The following is a 23,776-nucleotide window of genomic DNA, read 5'->3' on the forward strand; positions in this document are numbered from 1 at the left end:
TTTGCTTGAGGTTTATTGCATGGATTCTTTGTTAATTTGCATTGCACAGAAGCTATCACCATCTGCCCTCCATTTAATTCACACTCATTCATTATTCAGCCATCATACAGCAAAGCTTGCCTGTTATTTTATCCTAATAGTACTCTACCATATGGTCAGATGCTCAAAATAAACAAAAGCAAAAATCTAGCTTTAACCTAGTTCTGGGTAATCCTAAAGTTCTTAATTCTGCAACAAAAAACTAGTTTCTGGACTTTAATGTAGTGCATATATATTTAAGAATAGATTAATTTTCCACCACATATGCTTGACAGTTTAAAAACATGGACTTTATTCTCAAATTTTTTACAAGAATTGTCCACTGTGTTTTTCTTAAAGTTCAGTTGTTCCTTTTGTATGTAATGTGACTTACCTTAATGCCTTTACAACAAGGGTGGGAAACATTGTGACCCTGCAGATGTTAATGACTACAGCCCCTATCCCTCTTGCCAGCATGGTCATCAAGGAAGGGGAAGGTGATTTACAGTCTAGCAACATCAGGAGGGAGGACATATTCCCTACCCCTTCTCTACATGCTCCTGCAAAGGTGTTTGTGTTGCAGTGTCTTACTGTAAAATCCAGATGGCCTACAGCCCACCATTTGGTGTGCTGATCAACAAAAATTCATTATTTCATTCATTGGATTTATATTTTGCCTTTCTCCCAAAATAAGATTCAAGGTGGCTTACAATAATTTTAAAAGGATTCAACTAAAACATTAATTACAAAAGTTAAAAATAATCAAATAATATGAGTATTAAAACATAACAGTTAAAAACATAGCAGAGTAAAAATCATTTTTTGAAAATTAAAAACATTAAAAGATTTTGAATTACCAAAACATGCAGCCTTTCAGGAATGCCAACATCTGTTCTGGTAGCATATGATGCTACACAGCATATTTGCTGTTTTGTGCTGCTTAGGTTATGAGTGATCTTGCATGAGAAACATTTTTAAAGAAATTATTTTTTTTCAGTTGCCACTCACTGTAACGTATGTTTGCATTGAAATACATAATGGAGTTTCATTACCAGACCCCCCCCCCCAAAACAAAACAAAACAAAATGGTGCCGATAAATCAAAAAGAACATGCTGTCTTCTCTAAGCTAAATAGTCTTTTCCATTATGATCATACTCTTGATGACACAGGAACAATTCTCCTTTCTGATAAAATAGAATTATTGAGAACAGACAGAATAAAAGGCTTGGCCAGAATCAGGCTCTATTGCCTTTTCTATCATTTTATGAAGAGATCAGAAAATGCACAGGAAATCTATGATAGGATTAACTCTTTCCCACCTTGCCTTTCCCCCAGTTTTAAATTCTTCCACAAAAGCTGTGAGTTGCCCTGCAAAAAAAATTAGGTTATCACAGTTGCTTTCTGTACCTTCTCAGAGGCACTATCTATTTTTGATCCATTGCTTTAAACCTTGTATGAAATACAGTATAGGCCTGATAAAAGTTAGTTGCTGACTCACTGAACAGACCAGAAGAACATCATTTCTATGATGTATCTCTTGAGGCAACAATACTGACAAGAGAATAAATAACTTTATTCACTATGGTTGCAACAGTTCACTAGAAAAGCATAAATCCAAATTACATTGACACCCACATATTATTACATTAAAGTGCATTTACATGAAAGCAGGGACAAAAGTGACTTCGCTTGCCTTCAACCTGTTAACAAGCACGCACTCATATGCAGCAATATGTTGACACACATACAGACTCACCCACACAATGACAACTGGTACTGACAAATTCTGCACCTAATAATTGTAGCACACAAGAGCTTTGTTCTCCTGGAAACTCTATCACAACTGCCTTGCAGTTGTGCACTGCAGTTACTTGCACTCTGAGAAGAAAGAAGGCAAACATTTTGTGATTTTGTCACATGGTAATGACAGTTGAAGGGGGCTAGTTTTGTTAACAACAAAAAGAGTTGCATAGACTGGGTAGAACAGCATAGATGGCAATTATATAAATGGGACCCAATGGAACATATCAGTCTGAATGATGTTGCTCACCCCCACCCTGTCATATCCTAGCAGGCAAGTTAAATTGCTGAATAGCAAGTATGTATTGAAGGGAAAGAAACAACGCTCTTGGTCACTGCTTAAAATATGTTGCATTATTTCAATATATTTGGTTCAACTGCTTTCATTCATGCTCTGAGTAGATTAAAACTATACATTTAAATATAATATTTCAAAATCATAAAAATAATGCTGCAATTTTACTTTCTGTAACAGGTAATTCATGTTAGTTGCTTGCCCGTTATGGAAAATCCAGATGCCTGATTCCAGCAATTGTGTGGGAATATCAACAAACAACAGAGTTTTCCCTGAACAGATTGTCTCCCCACTTAATTTTAGGAGGGAATGCTGGTCTGCTCGGCATTCCTTTATACACATGGCTTTGTTGCATCATTTGAAATGACTGAAAACCTTGGTCTATTAAAAAAATAGAGATGTACACTTGAGTACATACAGGTCTTTAGATCAAGGTTTGTGTATCTGTCAGCTGGTGCAGCTCATTTTCTTTTGTGAACACATATGCCTTGTACTGCAATGACACATGTGCACACACATATATATTTACACACATATCTTATATAAAAGCAGGAGGGAACAAGAGAGAAGATCATCAAATAGAATAGTCAACCATTATTTGGCAGTATGCAAGTTGTAGCAGATACCTAATCAAAGCCAGTGCTCAAACTTGCAAGTACTCAACCACAGCAAGAGGTAAGATTCTTTCATCCTTCACAGTTATCAAAGGAACTGTGAAAACATTGACAATTGTCCTTTAATGCATAGATTTTTCAAATAGCAATTTCTCATACAGAGATTTTGGCCCAAGTGAAGGAACTCAAAGATGTATTCAATATGATGATGCCTTTATTAAAAAAAAAGTGTGTGTGTGTGTGGGGGGGGGGGGTTTTAGAAAAAATTGAACAGTCTTCTGCCTTGAAAAGAAATTAGTGAAGCTGAAATGCAATCCATGTCCTATTTCACTTGAAGAAATTTTCCCAGGAAGAAAGTAACTCCTTCCTCCTTTCATGTCTATAATTTTTGCAATAGTGTAATTTATCACCTAGTTTAATGTATGCTCCCACTAAATTTTAATTGGTAGAAGCTTTGGAATGCTGGAGAGAAAGGGAACAGTATTTCTCTAGCATTTGCAACTGCTCTAAGAATACTCCCATAAAGTCTCAGAAACCACACACCACTGCATCCAGCTTCCCATTCCTTGTCTCCCTTCTCTCTGCCCCTTTCTCTTCTTTTCTAGGCATGTACAGAGCAAAAGAACCTCATTTTACATTATTTTTATATACAGTAACCTACTCACCATCTGAAAAATAGCTTTTGAAACAGTAGGAAAGTTGTTAATGTGCTTCCTCCTATATACTGTATTAGCCAAATCAGTATATTGTTCTGCAGGACTGGAAGTCAATTTCATTCTGAGATAAAATAATCCAGAGTATAACACTAGCTAGAAGCATGTCATCTCCTGCTCCTGCCTAATTCAGAATACAGCCTTGCTAAACTCTATGGTAACCCACAGGAGTCAGCATAATGCAACGCCACTGTCTAACCATCTTATAACAAGACAAACAACAGACATTGCCTGAATTATGCAAATGATCTGAGAGAAAAGCAGCCTTTTCTGTGCTAACAGTGCACTCAGTTTGCAAATAAATTACCTTTGATGCATCCAGGAAAATACCAAGCCTATATATATTGCCAGTTCTGACCCTCATCTTTAAATATACTTTAATTTGAATAACGTGAGCATGGCTACCCAACATTCAGTTGTTACTCGACCAGTGAATACTGAACATGTTGTTAAGGAATGCATTAATGAAATGACTTTGTGGAAGAGCCAGTTGAAAAAATCTGTCACTTGACCCCACTCTTTGGAATACATAGGCGGGTTACAGACCGCCATTAAAGTACGGACTCAGTCCGTACTAGGGTTAGGAAGGTGCGGTGCTTCTGCACCCCCCTAACCCTAGTACGGACTGAGTCCGTTCAAAATGGCGGCTCCCCTTCCACAAGGGGGCCGCCATGACAACGTCACGACCACGCCGCCTCTACATGGGGTGGTGTGGACATGACGTCGTCGGTCCGCGCCAGGGCACCTAGGGCGCCCTTTCCGCGGACCAGGAAGGAGCTCCGTTTCGGAGCTCCTTCCTGGTTTGCGGTGGCGCTTTGATTCGCTGGGCGCAGCCTTCAGACGGCTGCGCCCAGCGAAGCAATGGAGAAAGGGGCCAAGTGGCCCCTTTCTCCTCCCCGCCGCCGCAGGGTGTCCTTGGGGCTTGAAGCCCCAGGGACACCCCTTTTCAGGCTGCGGGGAAGTGGCGTTTTGCTGCTTCCCCGCAGCCTGAAAAGTGGCGGATCGGGGCCTCAGTGGCTGCCGTTCTGGCAGCTGAGGCCCCGATACACCGGGGAAAGGGGCGGGTGCAGCCTGCCCCAAATGGGCGGTCTATAACCCGCCTTAGCTGTTTCAGAGAAGCCACAGGCACAAATGCCCTTACCAGCTTTCCTAAAGCAGCTCGACTTGACCTAGGTACCATTTTTAATCAGTGCTCCAGGCCACCAGATGGGTATCTAATTTTGCTACTCAGAACAATAAATCCCTACTTGTAAGACAGGTTAACTCAAGTTTAGCTCTGTATCCTAATGTCTGAAAAGCTTTGTATTCCAAGCCAAGCTTGACTCAGTGTCTGTCATGTAGTCTTCTTCCTTGCTTTGGTCATATACCCCTACTACTAAAATGTGGGACAATGGAAGTTCCTGCCAAAGATAATATCAAATAAACATAGTCCCTCTTTGGTTAAACATTATGATAAAAAACCATCACAACTTCCTTTGTGTTTCTACTTTCTCTCTTAACATCTAACTGAAGGCTGTTTTACAGCTGCCCAGGGAACAAGAATTTTGCATATGGAATCCGCTAAAGAGAAAATAAGATTAGCTCAAGGTATTATGAGAGAAATTCAGAGGCCGACTTGCAAACTAGTGACAATTAACTTTCTAGTTGTTAGGGTTGGATACACATGCACACATGGGCCCACCAATCTGCTTCTGTCATCTCTTTCTATTAATTTATCATTACTACTGGCCTCAGACATGCAGAGCAAAATTGACATGGGGACAGAAGGGCCTTATCTTCCTCTTGGGACCTATTTGAGCGATGTTCATTTTCATCAGTCTACCTTATATCATCCCTGCAGCTCTTGCTTCTGCAGGGATACAGGGCAGGAGTGAACAATCTAAAGCCCCCCCCCCCATGTTTAATAAATGTTACTGAAGCCCATAAGTCATCCCCAGCCATTGGCCATGAGGCTGAAACTGACCGTAGTTGGGAGTCCCACAACATCTGGAAGGTTCAAGCCCATCCATCGCTTCTGAGAAGGATGGTAACAAGAGCAAGATAGAAGATAAGCCCTACTCAGGTGTCCTTGCCTATGTTTTGAATCTGTACAACATGGGTACTGTATAGCAATGTGTTGTCAAGCACATCATGTTGTAGGCTAGGTGTTCCACTCTGGTGGTTACTTGGTCACACACACCTTTATCTACTTGTATTAAGGAATTTAAACGTGTTATCCTCTGAAAATAATGGGGTCAGGTTCATGACTCAGAGCTTAGAAAAGTTAGTTTTCTTGACTGCAACTTCCAGTAATCCCCATATTGGTCATGGCCATACTGTCTGGGAAATTCTGTTAGTTGTAGTCTAAAACCAGAAAATGTTCAAGATAAACGTGCATATAAACTCTCTAGGCTCCCTTATTCTTTGTCAGGCCACTAAATACAGCGTGCTCCCAAATGTTGGCTTTTGCCATTTGATGAGCTCAACATCATTTCACCTACAGAGTATCACAGAAAATAAGAGGACACCTGCATCCCACCCCCATCCCCAGTTTCTTTCTGAAGAAGAATAAGGATAGCAGAAAGCAAAAACTACCTTCTTCACCCTATGCATCTTCTATTACGCCTGTCTCATTTCATGATGGAGATGACAACTCCATTAATGTTTCACCATGGTGAAATAATGGGGGCAGTGCACTATTATGTAAAAATGTAATAGCACCTTTTTAATGAAGCATTTTTAATTCTGACTCCAAAGGTCTTTATCTGCTCACTCACTCGCCTCCAGTTTAATATAGAACTCACAGATGTTAGAGGCACATTACTAAAATGACTCTTTCCATTTCTTTTGGACTGGTTTCCTCTGTGGAAATAAAGCTGTGAAAGCCATGAAAGCAAGACACATTCTGAAGGGAATATATTTAAAGCAGAGGGTCAGTAATGAGGGTAAAGTAATCATTAAGCTTGCTCTGTTGGCCTCTTAGAACTACACATGACTTTCAGTTTGTTTTTACATAATTTGAGAACAACCATTGTAAGATGTCCCAGGAAGCATCACAGTGCCTTTCTTGGTATTTGTATATTTCCAGTAAAAATGACAATGAAAACAGAAAACAAAAATAGCATAAAAATACATTGAAAAACCAGAAGTTTTTGAAAATTGTACATGTTATCAAAATTAGATTAGGGCTGAGCCAAATGATCTAAAGACATTTGGAAAAGATAAGTTTTAAAACCTTTCTGGAGATGACCAAGTCCCTGAGATTTCTCCTTGCTAAGCCATTCCTCCTAAAGCAGACACAGACATGGAAGATACATTGAAGTGTACCACATATGCACACACACAAAACCAGACAATTATTTCATCTGTGTGACAGGAAAAGTTTATATATAATTCCTTTCAAGTTAAAATATTTTCATCCAAGTGAGCATTTTCTGGTGATGCATAGCGGGACCTCTACATGTGTTTAGAAGGCCATTTGTTTAGCTTGCAGTAGTAGTTACACCCAAGCAGTTTAATTTGAAGATCAATCCATTTTAAAGCAGGGAGAAAAGGTTTTCTAATAGGCCAGCTTCCAAAGAGTGATTTCATGAGCTGGTTGGCCTCCAGTTCCCAAACAAGATGGCCCAGCCCTAAACTAGTCCTATTTCTAAAATAAATAACAGTGTTGAAATCATCTGAATTTCTTCCTAAATATTTTGACATTCATTCTTGTCACACTCACACACACGTTTCTGGGTTAGTTACAACTTGCCCATTTTTTTCATCTTTTAGAAAGCGTTCTACTTCAATAGAGTCCACTTTTCTGTCTCCAGGTTGTTTGTTTAGCTCCTCTCTTTCTGCTGCGTCTTCTTTTACTTGTGTTTCAGCTGGTCTTTTGATACAGCAGGCATTTCCTACAGCCAGCACCACAGATGAAGTAACAACTTCAATGCCAGCAAGAATAAAAACGAACATATATTTGTGGGTTGCATCCAAGAGTTTGCCTGGAAGAGAAAATAAACATCTTCAAGACCATATTCAATCAAACTAATTTCTGCATTAGGGTTGACATAAACATATTTTAAAGAAATACTACTAGTCTGAAGATTCATTCTCAGCACATTTAGGAGGAGAAATGAGGTGAATTAACTTTCAGAAGAAGCCTGCCAGATATCCACATTATAAGCTCCTAGTGAAAGGTTTTATCCTTATAAAAATAGATTTTGTGAGGATGAAAAATAATGCTTTTTGTTAGAGAGAAAGAGATACACATTGTCAGATTTTTAATTGATTGCTGGTCTTTTATATTTGGTTACCTTATTCTCTTCCTCTCAGCTGAGAGAACGAAGGTGCTAATCATTTAAATAATTAACATCAATTTGAGAATTAAAATCTCTCAGAAACACAAGGCAGAATGTTCCAGAATCACACATATAACAAAAGTTCTAAACTGAAAGGTCTGGCAATTTTGGGAAAATTCAGGTATCTCTATGAATTCCATAATAAGGGACTTTTTAACTTGCAGCACATTGTGTGAAATACTATTTCTTCACTGCCCACACCCTGTTTACATTCTTTGGCTTCTGCTCCTTATTCTCTTTCTGAACCTGTTTTTGCCCTTGCAGACTTGAGGGGAAGGGTTAATTTTTTGTTTCTTGTTGCTTTTTTTCTTTCCTCTTCTTCACACAGGTTGTTCAGAACATTAGGTGAGCCCTGTGGGATCAGACCACAGCTCTACTTAAGTGCAGCACTCTGTCTGTGGCTGGTTAGGTGCCTCTGGAAAGCTGACAGGCAGGACCTAAGCCCAGCAGCAACACTCTCCCATTTGGGGTTCCCCAGAAAATGGTATTCAATCCTGGAAGTAGAATATAGCCGTTAGAAATAGTAGCCACCAACAGCTTTAATCTCATCCACTTTATCTACTATCCTTTTAAAACACTCCAAGTTGGCAGCCATCACTAGAGCTAGCACTGCTTAAAGAAATACTTATTTTTCTCTGTCCCACATCTCCTGTTAAACAGTTCCCCTTACAAGAGAGGAAGGAAAACATATCTCAGAGCCACTTATGCTGCAGTGTGGAGGGTTATTCTTATTTCTCATTGTGCACATCAGGCTTTAGATTTAAGTGGACATAATTGTGACTTGTTATCGCTTGCCTCAGGTAAATGTACCTGCCTTATGATGTCTTTAATTAATTATCTCAGCTTGTGGTCAAGAACCATTCAACCTTCACCACCATTTTCAAGGATTCCGGTACCAAAAATAAACACAAAAACACACTATCTGAAAGAGTTTATCTCCCTTTCTGAAACCTGCATGAGTTTTAAGATCCTTTCCCTCTATCTCACCAACATCACAGGCACATTTGATGAAGACAGGGGAGAGAACCTTCTCAGTGACTGTTTCCTATTTTTTGAATTCCCTCCTTTAGGAAATTAACTTGACACCCTATCTCCTTTCATTTTCCTGGAAGGCAAATACCCTTTTATTCAGGGAATCCTTTGGTTTATAATTTGTTTGACAGAAAGAGCTTTTAATGGGTTTATAATTTTTAAAATTTTACTATGTTTTAATTGTTTATTACAGTACAACCCCCGTATCTGTGGAGGGATACGTTCCCGGACTTACTATGGAAAAGTCAAACTGCAGATAATAGCAAATCCTATTGAAATTAATTATTTCCAGAGGAGGTTGACCATAGAGTCACACTGAAGGATCTAGAGATTCCTAGAGAGAACACCTCTCTTGGTATTTCTAGGTCCTTCAGTGCATCTCTATGGGCAACTTCCTCCTGAAACATACCATATAATTGCACTTTAGGACCTTGAAAATGCCTAAAGAGAATATTTGTTTCTGGATGTGGATATGTGAAACTGTGGATATTGGTCCTGTGGATACCAGAGTCATACTGTATATTGTTTTCTGTTTTTTAATTGAACTATCATTTTATTTTATTTTTAACTTTTGCATGAATAATTTATTTTAAGTGTACCCTGTTTTTTAAATGCTTAATGTGCCTTGGATCCTCAAGAAGGAGAAAAGCAGGATATAAATTTAAGTTAATTTAAATTAAAATAGCACATGCAGAAATGGAGAAATAGGGGCAGAACATGAAAGTTACAGTATTTAAACAATACTCTATTTGTTGTTAAAACTTTTTAATGTAATCATTTGTGGCCAGAATCCTCTATTGCGGTGTATATTATGTAACTTTACATACATTTAGCTATGTAGCAGAGCCACCAAGAAACTCTGTTAGAAAATGGAAAATGTGTATAATGGAACACCAGCAAGAGTATCCTGATGTACACAGGCACTCCCTAACCAATGTCCTAATGCACATCGGGACCAATGTGCATCAGTCCAGTTGTGCATTGGTTCCACTGTGCATGTCACTTTGTTGCCTGCCCTTTGTAGTAGCATAACTTGTTTATTTATGACCTCGGACTATTGTAATTTGATCTTCGCATCTCCTGCCCCTGATATATGTAATTGTATTGATTCCTGTTCCCTTGTAGTGATGTTTTTAACTTTGTACTGTGATGTTTTAATCTTTTGTAAGCCACCTTGATCATATTTATGGAAAGGCGGGGTATAAATAAAAATTAATATTAAAAATTATTATTATTATAATAGCACCTTTATTGGATACAGAAGTTACAGAGCTGCCTAGTTCTAATTCCGATAGACAGAAGTCCACTTATAAAAACATAAGACCCCAGGAGAATTCTGGCCCATTTTTTTAAAGCAATATTTTGATTTTATTTATATTGTGGGCTAGGCAGGCTATAAAGACAATGAATGAGTGCATAGGTAGCCTCAAAACAGAAGCTATCCTCCATCTCCTCAAAATATCATAGATTGCCTCTGATGGTAATTCGCATCACCTTTCTACCGTTCATAAAATGCCGTCATTGCCAAACAGTTATAAAATTAGATGAAACATATACCTGCTGTAGGTGGTCCAACTAGAACAGCCAATGCTTCACACAGGAGAACCAAGCCAATGGCACTGGAAAACTTCTGTGTACCAACAATCGCCATGAGAACTTCAAACTGAAGAGCACCAACCATTCCGTAGGAAATGCCAAAGAAAATGCAGAAGACGACCAGACCGCCATAGTTGTAGGACATGGATCCCATAAGATCAGTAAAGCCATTAAAGAACATGGCAAAACTGAAGAGGTAGACACAGCGGGGCCTAACCCACTGCAAGCCAGCCACTATGCCACAAATTGGCCGAGCAAATATATCTATGAATCCAAGAATGGTCAAAAGGAAAGCTGATTTGGTGTCCTCATACTTCAGATCCTTAGCATAGCTCACCACAAACACAGGGGGCACAAACAAACCCAGCACCATGATGGATGCAGCCACTGTATAGATGAGGAAACCACGATCCCTAAAAACACTGAAGTCCAGTAGCTTTTTCTTAGGTTGTTTTTCAGCTACCCCTTTGGAAGCTTCGGGTTTTTTAGGCGCATCCAAAGGTCTCATCAGAGCTCCACAAACACAGCAGTTCAAGAGCAATCCTCCCAAGATGAGGAATCCTCCTCGCCATCCATACACAGGCTGCAGCACCTGCCCCAAGGGTGAGAGAGCACAAAGAAACACGGGGCTTCCAGCTGCAGCCAAACCATTAGCCAAAGGCCGTTTCACACTGAAGTAGCGGTTGAGCATGATGAGTGATGGCTGGAAATTGAGTGCCAGGCCCAGTCCTGAAAAATAACAAGTGTTACAGTTTAAACCACAGGAGACAATACAAAACAAGCCACTTGCTCAATAATGCAAGACACAAAAATTGCCCTTGATGGCATTCAACATTGCTATCTATGGCCCTGTTACATCAGCAGTTCACTGTGGGAAGCATCTCTGGTCCATACCTATGCAAAGAGAGTTCATGGAGCAACTGAGTTCAAGTTACATCTGCATTCTGGGGAGAAACTGGAATCTGCAGTTAAAAGGTTACTCTTTTAAACCCCACCAAGTTGGAAAAAGATAACAAAAAGGTCCTAAGTCAGAGAAACCTTCTGCTTCCCAGAAAAAAAAATACCACAGTAATTACAGTCATACCTGAAAGACTAATTTGATTTCATTTTTAACTTCCACGTTCTTTTATTTAAGGTATTTCCAAACAATACTATGTGGCATATCACTCATTTAGCAGCCATAGCAGTGGTTACAGGAACTAAAACTAGGAGTGACATTATACTGGCTGCTGTGTGTTATGTGCCAACAAGTCAATTTTGACTCCTAGCAACCCTATAAATCAGTGATTTCTGAACGATCTTTACCACCCATCTCAGGTCTCACATACTCAAAGCTAAGACTTCCTTTACTGAAGAAGTCATTTACTGCTACCTGAAGATAGTTGCAAGGAGTAGCAGTACGCCTCACTAAACTGACAAAGGAACAAGGCACAGTTACTATTACTTGACTGCAGGGAAAAGGAAGTGACAGGGCAGCTGTGCTGATAGAGCGGAGTAAGGCAGCAGACTGAAGCTGTTATGAAAGGGTAGGGACAAGTTAATTATCTGATTTGTTATTATTGTGTTTTTACTATCAGAAATAGAAAGAGATGCTGTAGAGTTTCTTGCCTCTCCTGCAAGGAGAATGAACATGAAAGGCTTGCTTTCAAAAATTAGGGAAAGTAGAAAGTATTGTGAATGTCACTACTTGACACAAGTATGTTTTATATGCCTTGTAAAATATGTATGTGTGTATGTTCTTTCAAATCATCTGTCAGCTTATGGCAACCCCATGAATTTTATAGGGTTTTCTTAAGCAAGGAAAGTTTTGCCAGCTCCTTCCTCTGATCCTGCTTAGCTTCCAAGATCAGATGGGATCTGGTGCCTTTAGGCTATTTAGGCAATATCAGAATTCCATGAGAGGATCAGTTATTTTCTGCACAGAAATGTCCATGTACATATAAAATTGGTACATCAAGAGAAAGCCTATAAGGCTATAACACATGGAGTATTTTCCCTCTGAAAATATAGCTTGACTTACCCCTGCTTATATGCCATTGCAACATGAAGCATTACTGAATTTAAGAGCTAGTATCCTTTCTGACTGATTCTTTCCAAACACGTTCACTAAGACTTACCAGTAATGACACCGGCAGTAAGATAGACCTGAATCATATTAGTAGAGAAGGAAGCCAAGATCATTCCAGCTGATGCAAAGAGGCCTCCAACTAGCATAACAGGACGACATCCAAACCGATTGACACACATACTGCACAGGGGACCTGAGCAAAAAGACACAATAATTTAGAGATTTGTTTCTGTAACTGCCTTAAACAAGAATTAATATCTATCATTTCAATTTTGTACTTCTTCAATTGGTCTTTGTTAAAACTGGAAGTTTCAAGTCAATGGTATGCTATAAAGACTCTATTTAAAACATTTGTTTTCATCTTACACAAGCTAGTGTTTACCCATTATCTGACTGTGTCAATGAAACTCACTGCAGTTGAGTCTGTATAGAACTTCTCTGTATTTTTATCAGATTCACTAAAGTTGAGCTGACTGAATCTAGAAAACCCTGGAGTAGAAATGTTTTCTGATCTTTTGATATGGAGATATGGGTCGTAACATCCTAAAACAGGGTTGAGGAACCTAAGACCTTCCAGATTACTTCCATCAATCTTCATAATTGATTAGGCTGGCTACGGCTAATGGGAATTAAGAGTCCATTGCCATCTGGAGGGCCACAGTTCCACAAACTTGTCCCTTTAAGTGGTTTTCAGCATATTCTCTTCTGGTTGGAACTCGCCTCTGGGTTTACAACAGTTTCATCTGGAAAATCAGATCAGAACAGTGGCCAAAGGTGCTTTTAATGGAATCATTCTCACTGAACAGGACCTTTACGAAATCTAACAAGTAGCATAGATGCTTTAGTCATGTTAGATCTAGAGGCCTGTAACACAGTCTACAAAGGCTGCCCTTAATGACTATCCAGAAGTCTCAGCTGATGCCAGCTGCAACAGTTCAGCCCATGATGGATGAGTTGTCAAGAGCACATTAACTAGTATTTGCACTGGCTTCCCATTACTTTCTGTGCACAAGTGGAAGTTACTGATTATGAACTGTAAATCTTTTAATGGTTTGGACACCTCGGGCATTACATACCTCACCAAACATCATCTCTGTCTTTGTCCATCATGGCCTACAAAAGCAAAGCCAAAACGTATAGAGAAGATTTTTTGGTGGCTGATCCACCCCATACTTGTGGAACTCCCTCCCTCTAGACCAGAGGTGGGAAACCTATGGCCTACCATTCCCATCATGCCTCACCACCAGCCAAGCTATAGGAAGTTTTAGCCAGGCTCATGAGGGCTTGGTTGTAGCTCCCCCACTTATGGTTGGCATCACCATAAAGGGGGGGGGGGCTCATGAAAGCTTGGTTGTAGCTCCCCCCCCCCCTTTATGGTGATGCTAACGATAGATGGGGGAGCTACAACCAAGTCCTCATGAGCCTGGCTAAAACTTCCTTCAGCTTGGCTGGTGGTGAGGCATGATGGGAATGGTAGTTCATCACAACCTGAAGGGCCATAGGTTCCCCACCCTTGCTCTAGACCACAGTTATGCCAGAATGTCACTGACTATCAATATCATTCACTTTTAGAGAAAAAGGTGAGTGGGTGTTTGAAGAAGGAGGAGAAGAGATGACGACAAGACGAAAGTAGGGGAAGGGAGGAGATAGAAGGAAAGAAGAAGGGAGAGGAAGGGAGAAGCCAGAAGGTAAGCGAGTGGTGGATATACTCTTATTCATTATCACTAGATTCCATATTTTCTATGACTTGATAAAATTGGTAAAAAAACAAATGTTGGTACTTTTGCCAACAGTATGCTTCCAAGTCTTAATGTACTGTATGCCTATTGTTCTTATTATCTACACTACAGCTTCATTGTTCTGCTTTGAACCATCATACCACCCTGGAAATATCTATCTTGCATTATTTTAGGAGAAAAGTAATATCAGGCCAGGTTAATATTTGCATCAGAGGCCATCAGGAAATACCAGAGATCATCAGGTGGGGCTAAGAAAAAAAAATCCTACCTGAAAACTCAATAGTGCTGAAACCAGCTAGAGTTTATAATACTTGGCTAGATAGACAAGTGGGCTTAATCAGCATAAGGCAGCTTTCTGTGTTCCTATGTCCCCTTCTCATTTCTTCAAACAGTCAACTTATGTACCAAAGAAAAATGGCTTACCTGTTCCATAAAGCATGGCCAATAGAATGGAGGATATCCATGCTGTGTCGCTATAGCCAACATTGAATTCCCGGATAAGCTCCTTGAAAAAGACGCTCATGGCCTTTGGGAAGGCATAGGAGAATCCAGTGATGACAAAGCACCCAAAGAGAACAGCCCAGCCCCAGCCACCATCTGGGGCTTTAACTCCAGCTGGACCATCATCAACCACCACAGCTCCCATGACGAAACTTTACAGGGTTCCTAAGACATGATAACAACAATAAAGAGTGGTTATTTAATCCATAGATAATAGAACAAATAATTGATTCAAGACTTTATTACACAGTGAAAAATTGTACTAGTACAGTAGACTCTAAATAACATGCTTTATCACATGAGGTAATCATCCATGTCATAGTATTTCCAATTTTTATGTATAGTTGTGGAAGCTGGACAATGAAGAAAGCTGACAAGAAAAAAACATGTACTCATTGTTTCACAAATACCTTCAACCAATAAAAAGACAAATGAATGGGTCAAAGAGCAAATCAGGCTTGAATTCTCACTAGAAGCTAACATGACTAAACTGAGGCTGTTGTTCTGTGCACATATCAAGACATGACCTGACTCTCTGAAAATGACAATATTGCTTGCTAAAGTAGGAAAAGAGAAAGACTGAACTGTGGATAGATTGATTCAATTAAGGAAGCTGCAAGACCTAAGCAGGGCAGTTGATGACTGGGCTCTTGAAGGTCTCTCAGTCATAGGTTTACCATAATCCAAAGGTGACTTGACAGCAAATAATGGAAATGCATGCAAGGGAAGGGTACCTGTTGTCTGTTTGAGGAGGCAGAGCTGGATTTCTACCATAATTTTAATTAATTATATAGCTGTGATTCTTTCAGAGTAGAAAAGAACAGAAAGAACAATCCCTGTTGAGCAAGATTTGCATAAATTGTAACAAAGATTACAGAATAAGGAAAGAGACAGTGATGCAAGATATGTTAGGGCACAGCTTTTTTAAAGACTATCTTCTCAGTGATAAATAATACAAGTGGATACTTGTACATCCAATTTATTTTCATGTGGTCTATGTGTCAGAGTTATCTTCTGATCTACAGATAAACAAATGTGCAAATATGCAAAATGTGTGTGGATATACTGTAACTAGAGATGGTTAGTAGTTTTGTTGATATCTTCTCCAAATTAAATAATAATAATTTTACACACACACACACACACACACACACACACCCTGTTAAATAAGAGTACTTCTGATAAAGAACCTGCTCAAAGGCCCTCTGTACCCATTGTTCCTGTTCTCTGCTGTAAAATGTTAACCCTCTCTTTTGAATGATCATATCACCCTGAATACCCTAAATCTTACCTGATTTAGGAAGCCAAGTACTATCAGATCTAGCAAATACTTGCATGAGAGACCAAAGAAGAAAAAATCTTGCTTGTAACCCTGGAGAATGCACTCAAATCTTCATCACTAATGGCAAAATCACTGACAGTCCCCAGATTGTGCTCAATGACAACACAGTTGTTTTGCCTGCAGACGGTCTGTTGTTTCAGTCCTGGCATTCCTCTTTAAAGGACCAGGTTCTACCCCTTTTTTTGCTAGAAACCCTGAAAATCTGGTCCCGGTCAGTTTGCACAATACTGGACTAGATGGACAGAGGCTGATGTGGCATAAGACAGGTTTCTGCACGTTCATGTCCCTGCATGTATCCCATCAAGAAACAAAAGCACTAAAAACACTTATTTATAGGGCTGTGACAGATGCTCATCATGACAAGCTACATAAACTCCCAAATGGTATCTGAAAGTTCAAACAGTTTTGTCAAGCCACATAAATCAACCAATTCTGATATGTTTCATCATTGCAAGCAGTTTTTTTTTGTTTTTGTTTTTGCATACCTAACAGATCTTACTCGCCCATTGCATACCAAGTTTCCACTACAACTGGAATAGTTCCCAACCATATTGTTGTTGGGAAAGTCCACAACCATCTCACCCAATTATCCAGCTACTGTGAGGGTTATAGCTAAACTCAGAGTGAAAAGGGAAGCTAGGTCTTCGTGCCAGAGCACATAATACTCCTTGCTAATAAAATAAATAAAAATACTGCACTTGGACCCTGCAAGCCCTGGCTCCCTTTCCCCCTTGCTATTGTGATAATACGTCTATTGCCAAGTGGTAACTGTTTCTCATGAAATGGTAACAAACACTGTGGATATTACAATGTGCAATTTTAATTTCTTGCTTCACTTCTGTCATATGTCTTCTGAATGATCTGAATATGAATTCAGACATGGAGCCAACATTGTGTCTAGGTGGCTGAGGTCTGAATACATGGCAATTTAGAGCACTTTCTGTGACATTTAGACCCAGCACTGCACAGCTTAGAAGAAAGAATTTCACCTTCAAAGTCCAGAAATAAACCTGGCAGAACCTACCACAGCAGATCTATTGCATGAAGCTGCTCTTTCAGAGGAAAGCATTCAAAGGCTTTTCTTTCATCATCTCTTGATGCCTGCTAGAGGAGTTTCAGTTGCAGTAAAAAGCTGCCTGAACTACACACAGACCATGAAATAAACATAAAAGCAACAGTTTGTATAGAAAATCCAAAGGACGGTACCACTAATTCCACATTCCCAAGGAAACATTGGACATTTATCTCTTTAACAAAAGAACAACAACAACATACACATACTGCAAAGCAAAAACCACTTTTGAAATTCAGAGGCCTTTGGAAAGTAGATTTAAAAGGGCATGGGTTGTTTAAAAAAAATCCTTCCAGACCTGCTTTGGAACCCCTAAAATGCCTCTTGGATTCCTAAAACAATGGAGGGATTGACCTCTACATTTTTATAAATACAGTAGGCCGTTGTTATCTGCTGGGGTTTCAGGGGCCCCCATGGATAATAAAATCTGTGGATGCTCAAGTCCCATTAAATACAATGGCATAGTAAAATGGTATCCCTTATATTAAATGTAAAATCAAAGTTTGCTATCTGGAATTTAAACTTTTTGGAATATTTTCAAGCTGTGGATGATTGAATCTGTGGATAAAAAATCAATGGATAAGGAGGGCTGACTGTACTGGGAGTTGTATTGTCGTTACATGTAAGGGCTTGCTTGCTTACATTTCCAGTTGCAACAAGAACATAACTTATCTTTTTCCACATCCTTCAGATTCTTACCCAATTTACAAAGAAAAACATCTTCCAGCTCTCACTGAATGATGTGTCATTTCCTATATACTATGCTTATAAAACCTGTCCTTGGAGTTCTTGCTAGTGAATTTACATTAAGGTTATCTGAGGTCCATCCCTCTACAACCCAAAACATTATACTCATGCAACTTTGATCTGCAAAATGACCAAGCAGGCAGACATATTGTTAAATCAATGCTTAACGCTAATCAGAAATATGTATTTACTCTTATAAAAGAAAATTAGTTTTGCATCATCATTTGCAGTCACATGAAGCTGAACAATGCAAGTATTAACTAACAAATTTCTAAATCCACTGTCTTGAGCTCTTGCTTTTGTTATGAGAAGCCGTTTGAAATAGGAGCACACTTTTCCTAGAAACAAACCAGTGGTTTTCTCACACATAGGCCTCATTCCCACTACAGAATAAACAGGTTTTTGAGTCAAATCAATGAAGTGATTTAATGCCGAATAGACATTCACACTATTCGAGCAGCAATCGAACCTTACCCGTTTCAATTTAATCCACTTCGCGTTCACATTCATCAATGAATCAGTTCAACATGGAGTTGCATCACAGGGCTGACTGTGCCACAGGGAACCGATTCAGATCTGCAGCTCATTCACACTAGCGCTGAATTGACTCATTGCAAAAGACACAGGTAATTCAGCAGATCCAGAAAAAGCACTTTAATGGGGTTAGCGCTGAGGCCCCCTTCACAAACCACATCAGGGAATCGGCACAAGTGTGAACAAGGGCCATTTAAACCAGTTCAGATCTGCTTGCAAACTGGTTTATTATGTAGTGGGAATGAGGCCACAGTCTGCCTGGCAGTTAAACTGTTGGGCAATTCATTGCTACAGTATGTTGCTCATGGAATCTAGTCCAAAGCACTCCCCACCGTGATCTTAACAAGACTAGTTTGCATGAGCTGCAAGAGGGAATAAACTTATCATCTGATATGGACTGATATTCTCCATGGAAAGCAGATCTGTATCTATATCTGTATCTAAATAGATACGACCTCTAGACAGCTTTATTAAAGACAAACAAAGACTGTTGGTTCTCACACAGCATGGCAACCTTCTACCAGGAGACCTTTATAAAAATTCCTTCTTCTCAAACAGGGCCATTTTATTGGAAGAGATAAGCCATTCAGTTCCCATGGAAACTTGTAACCATCCATGCATACACCTATCTCAGCCAGCTGTCCATTCCTATCCTGCAGCCATTCTGCCTCACTGTAATTCAGTTAGAAACCCCACTACTAGAGTGTTCACTATGTACATAGCAGATGCTGTACCTTTAACATTCATCACATCTTCAGTTATGGTGCGGTTGGCAGGGTACATGGCAACTGTCCTTTTTCAGAACATGGTACAAAAACAAAACAAAAAACCATCTGGAATGCCTCACAATTCCCAACCATGTTTATAACCTTTAGAGAGTTAAACAGGCTGAATCCAGGATACCTCAGGGGATAGATACATAAGAGAAGTCATGAGCGGAGACACTGCTTTTAGTGCCCAGACATTCAGATGTGAGGCTGGGGAGTACTGGGTGCAGAGCCTCCTCAGTCCTAACCTTGCTCCCTATTTAGTTTTGCCTGACTTGTTTTCAGCACTTTTAGGGAAAATATTAAAGGCCTTTTATGTTAGGGAACACTGAGGTGCTCTATGCTAGTTGTATCCAGATAACTCAAGCTACTCTTATTGATAGTTATGACTGTTTTGTTTTTAGAGCTAATATATGTTGTAGCATAGCAGTTAGAGGTGTTATGGGCCACCTTGATGAAGGTTCTTGTATCAGCCAGAGGTGTGAAATATAAATTTGAAAGGGGGTGGAAAGATGGAGGCAGAGTGGCACATAGAGAAATGTTCCACTGGCATCAAATACATCCTCTGGATCACTGCTCTTTTTCTGCTCTCATCCTTATCCTTTTTTTTTTATAAAGACTCCCATTAAACGTCCCTTCTGTATTCAGTCTACTTTGCTTCCTTTCAAAGTTGACATTTTAAAATGTAAAACATTCCTTATTTCCTCAACACCACTTTCATAGTCAGCTCATTCTTCCTTTAACTCATTTACCTTCAAACTTTTCCCCTCTTTCTCTTCTATTCCCCTCTCTATTCACCTCTTTCCAATGAGTACCCTCTGTGCTTGATAAAAGCAGGAATTATTTCCCAAATTCCTGCAATCTGGCAGCAATCTCTCTTTCCATACCTCCTCCCCATTTAAATAAAAAAAAACTTTCACCTCAAATCAACTTGTTTGCTCTCTCTCTGCTACATACTTTCTTACCTAAAGCCACTCACTATATGAGCAAGTGAGTTAATCTGAGTAATATAGGATCTAATTAAACATATTAAAACTTCATCATTAAATGAAATGTAAATTCCCTTGTGGGCATTTGGGGAAGAACACTGACGCCATTTTGCAATGAAGGCTAACTCTGCTGCTAAGAGAATTTAATTGAAGGAAAAAAATTTTTTTAAGTATCAACATGTGGCCCTTGATTTTGCCCAAAACTAAAACTATGTTTTTTCTGATGTCCCTTGTTGCTCCCCATTCAGAGTCTGTCATACTAAGTACTTAACAGCAAACATAAGAGGCAAACTTTGGATGAGAGCACAACTGTATGGTATGTGGCTCCAGTTCTTACTGAGCAAAGATAATCTAAACCCCCACTGGGATTTGGAACCAGAGGGTGATGTTCACAGTTCTCCCCAGTGCCTTCCATGGAAGAAACAGCTTCTGCCATCAGAATGAAGGATTGTACATTTAGGAAGAACCAAAGAGAGATTTTTCCAAACCATGTGGAAGAGCACAGCCACTTTTACACAAAGACGTATATGAGAGCCAGAATAGTATAGTGGTTTGAGCACTGGACAATGATCTGGAGATCAAGTTTGATTCCCCACTTGAGCATAAAAATCCCCACTGGGTGACCTTGGGCAAGTCACACTCTCTTAGCCTCAGAGGACGGAAATGGCAAACCACCTCTGAAGAAACTTGCCAAGAAAACCCTATAATAGTGGTCACCATAAATCAGAAATGACTTGGCAGCACACAACAATAATATAAAGAAATGATTTCCATAATTCCTCACCAAGTCTAGAGCTTGCAAAAATTATTTTTGTGGATAAAATTCCCAGCTGGAGGATTCTGGAAGCTGTAGAGTAAGACCCCCTTATCTGTGGGTTGGCTTTCGCAATCCAAAAATATAGGCAAAATACAGGATTCACTAGCAAGAAAACAGAAGTGTTTGTGGGCATCTCTTGGTCCTCCAGTGCAATACTATGGTATGCCTGGGGCAGATGTTGTGAGGAAGTGACAAGAGGAAAGTTGGAGCAGATCACTTCGTGGGGCAGCCGATGAGGATGGGGTACTCCTCCCAGCCACAGGAAGTGTTGTTTCCAACCATAGTCCAAAATGTAATAAAAATATAGGGTTCAGTACTATCCATTTTTCAGTCATCCAAAAGATGTCTGTGTGTCTTGGAATGTATCCTTCATGTTTAAGGAGATCTTACTGTAATCTAGAAAAAACAATGATTCCAAGACATGACTAAGTTCAATACCTTTACTGTTGGAATGTCTATTACACAGTACAATTTAAAAAATAAAGTAGAACTAGAAATTCCATTGTTGCTGTTGTTAACTGCCCTCAAACTGGCCCTGACTCATGGCAACACTGTGGATGAGACATCTCCAAGACTCCCTATCCTCCACTGTTCTGTAAATTCAGGCCTGTGACCTCCCTGCTTGAGTCTACCCATCTGGCATGTGGTCTTCCTCTCTTTCTACTGCCTTTGACCTTTACTCACATTCTTGTCTTTTCTAGTGAGTCATGCCTTCTCATGATGTGGCCAAAATAGGACAGCTTCAGTTTGATCATCTTGGCTTCCAGGGAGAGTTCAGGCTTGACCTGTTAAAGGACCCATTTTTTTGTCTTTTTGGCTGTCAACGTTATCCTCAGCACTCTTCTCCAGCACCACATCTCAAATGAGTTCATTTTCTTTGTTGGCTTTCTTCATTGTCCATTTCTCACATCCACACATGGTGATAGGAAATATAATGTCTTGGATGATTCTAGCTTTAGTGCTCGGTTGTATATCTGAAATTCCATAGGGGTTTCTAAATCCCACTGAGATCCATGGAACTTCCTTGAGGCAAACATACAGAGAGTACAGACCCACTGTAAAATGCTGGGAATGGAGTGTGAGAGGCATCATTTATTTTCCCCTATTCTACCTTGTCTGCCATAGAATTTGGACAGCAGCACTTTTTCTCTCCCTCCACTGTACAGTCTACTGCCCAAGGTCACCAAAAGAGCATTACCATCCAGCAGAAATTTAAACCCACATCCCTCAACAAGTCCGGCATTCAATCAACTATCCCACACTGATCTCTCCTTTTTATTTTGTGGAGCTGTGGTATCATTATGCAATGAGGCAGTGACAGCGATCATTTAAAAGCAAGAAAGGTTATGTAAGCCCTGTGTTCTCTAGTGACCAGTATGCTACTGGCACGAAAGAAAAGTCCAATAACAGGAACAATAGGCAGGAGCCATTTTAAAATGTTATTACTCTACTTCTGGTTCTGCTGGATAGAAGAGTGTTAGAAGTCATGAAAGGTGACATGAATGAGGAGTGGAGCAAGCACTATACATCTGCCAGACCAGGGTATACAAAATACCCACATGATTAAACTGGGGCTGGATCAGGAAAGCCAGCATGGTATAGTGCTTTAGTACTGCATGACAACTCCGAAGACCAGGGTTTGATTCCTGCTCAGCCATGGAAACCCAGTGGGTGACCTTGGACAAACCACATGTTCTCAGCTTCAGGAGAAGGCAATGGCACATCTCCTCTGAACAAAGCTTCCCAAGAAAACCCAGTGAAAGTTTTGCCTTAGAGGTGCCATAAGTTGGGAAGACTTGAAGGCACACAACATATTGACATCAGGAGCCAGCACAACCCATTGGAAAACATGGTAGTGCAGGGTTGCTAGGGTGAAAACTGGAGACGGCTCCTGTCCAGTGTGATTTAGAGCACAGGGGGGAATTTCAACAGGTGTTGCTTGTTACCTGGTTGCTTGGAAAGAAGCCTATTTACATTTCCTCTTCTACACAACCCTGAAGAGTACAGGAGCCCTCTCCAGTTTTCACTGGCAACATCAACACTTGCTAAATGGGAAGGCAGTTGAAAAAGAGGAAGAAGGCACATTACAGGTGAATACACTCACAAACCATAAGGTTGTGAGGTCAATACCAGCGAAAGCTTGACTCAGGCTTGCATCCTTCCAAGGAGGTGGCTAAAAGGAGTACCCAGCTTGTTGGGGGCAATTAGCGTACGCTTTGTAAAGTGTTGAGGGGGTGCTTAGGTGCACTGATAAGTGGCATAGAAATGTATTTGCTCTTGCTCTAGAGTCGATCAAAGAAGCCTTTGCAAGAAGACCTGAGCAGAGGGGTGCCTCGGAAGCCTCTCATCCATCCTGAGAAAAGGTGCCGGCTGGAGGGAAAGTAGCAAAACGAAAAAGATCCAGAAGTGGGGGAGTTGTGGGGTGGCCGGCCAGCCTCCTTTTCCAGGGCATGTCCTCCATTTCGATCAGGAGGGATCCCAAAAGGCCCTCCTTTCTGAGCAGGAATGGAACTATTCACGGATGAGTGTTTTTAGCTTGGATGGTGTGGCGTCCTCCCTCCTTTTCTGGAAGGCCCCCCACTCTTGCCCCCTTTGCCCCAGGAGGTCAGCCTGGCTGGGGCAGGTAGTGCCCTTGGGCCAAGCAAGGCGGCAGGCTCTCTGCTGCTCTCTTGCACCAAGGCGGAGGAGGAGGAGGAGGAGGAGGATCCGGCGCCTGCTTCCCAGGGACCTCGGGCAGGTGGGGATCGTGTGTGTGTGTGTGGGGGGGTCTTCCAAGAAGGCAGGCTTCCTTCCTCACTTCCTCCCTCGC

General features: G+C 40.4%; 1 protein-coding gene across 3 annotated transcripts in view; it reads right to left on the bottom strand.

The window, feature by feature from the left end:
• Positions 1-1,571: 1,571 nt before the first annotated feature.
• Positions 1,572-23,776, bottom strand: part of LOC149322248 (monocarboxylate transporter 4) — a 34,055-nt gene continuing 11,850 nt past the window's right edge. For 2 of the 3 annotated variants that reach the window (XM_089537791.1, XM_089537782.1), the window contains exons 2-5: positions 14,622-14,864; positions 12,509-12,652; positions 10,353-11,120; positions 1,572-7,406 (exon numbers count right to left, since the gene is read on the bottom strand). In XM_089537791.1, the coding sequence (XP_089393917.1) occupies positions 7,141-7,406; positions 10,353-11,120; positions 12,509-12,652; positions 14,622-14,844 (1,401 nt within the window). In that variant the 5' untranslated portion in view covers positions 14,845-14,864 and the 3' untranslated portion in view covers positions 1,572-7,140. Of the gene's footprint in view, positions 7,407-10,352; positions 11,121-12,508; positions 12,653-14,621; positions 14,865-17,065; positions 17,086-23,776 lie in introns of those variants that run through there. The other variant, XM_089537802.1, reaches the window with a different exon arrangement.

The sequence above is a fragment of the Sceloporus occidentalis genome, unplaced genomic scaffold (genome assembly GCF_023333645.1).
Source record: "Sceloporus occidentalis isolate IW3139 unplaced genomic scaffold, rSceOcc1.0.p SCAF_1, whole genome shotgun sequence".
Classification (NCBI taxonomy): Eukaryota; Metazoa; Chordata; class Lepidosauria; order Squamata; family Phrynosomatidae; genus Sceloporus; species Sceloporus occidentalis.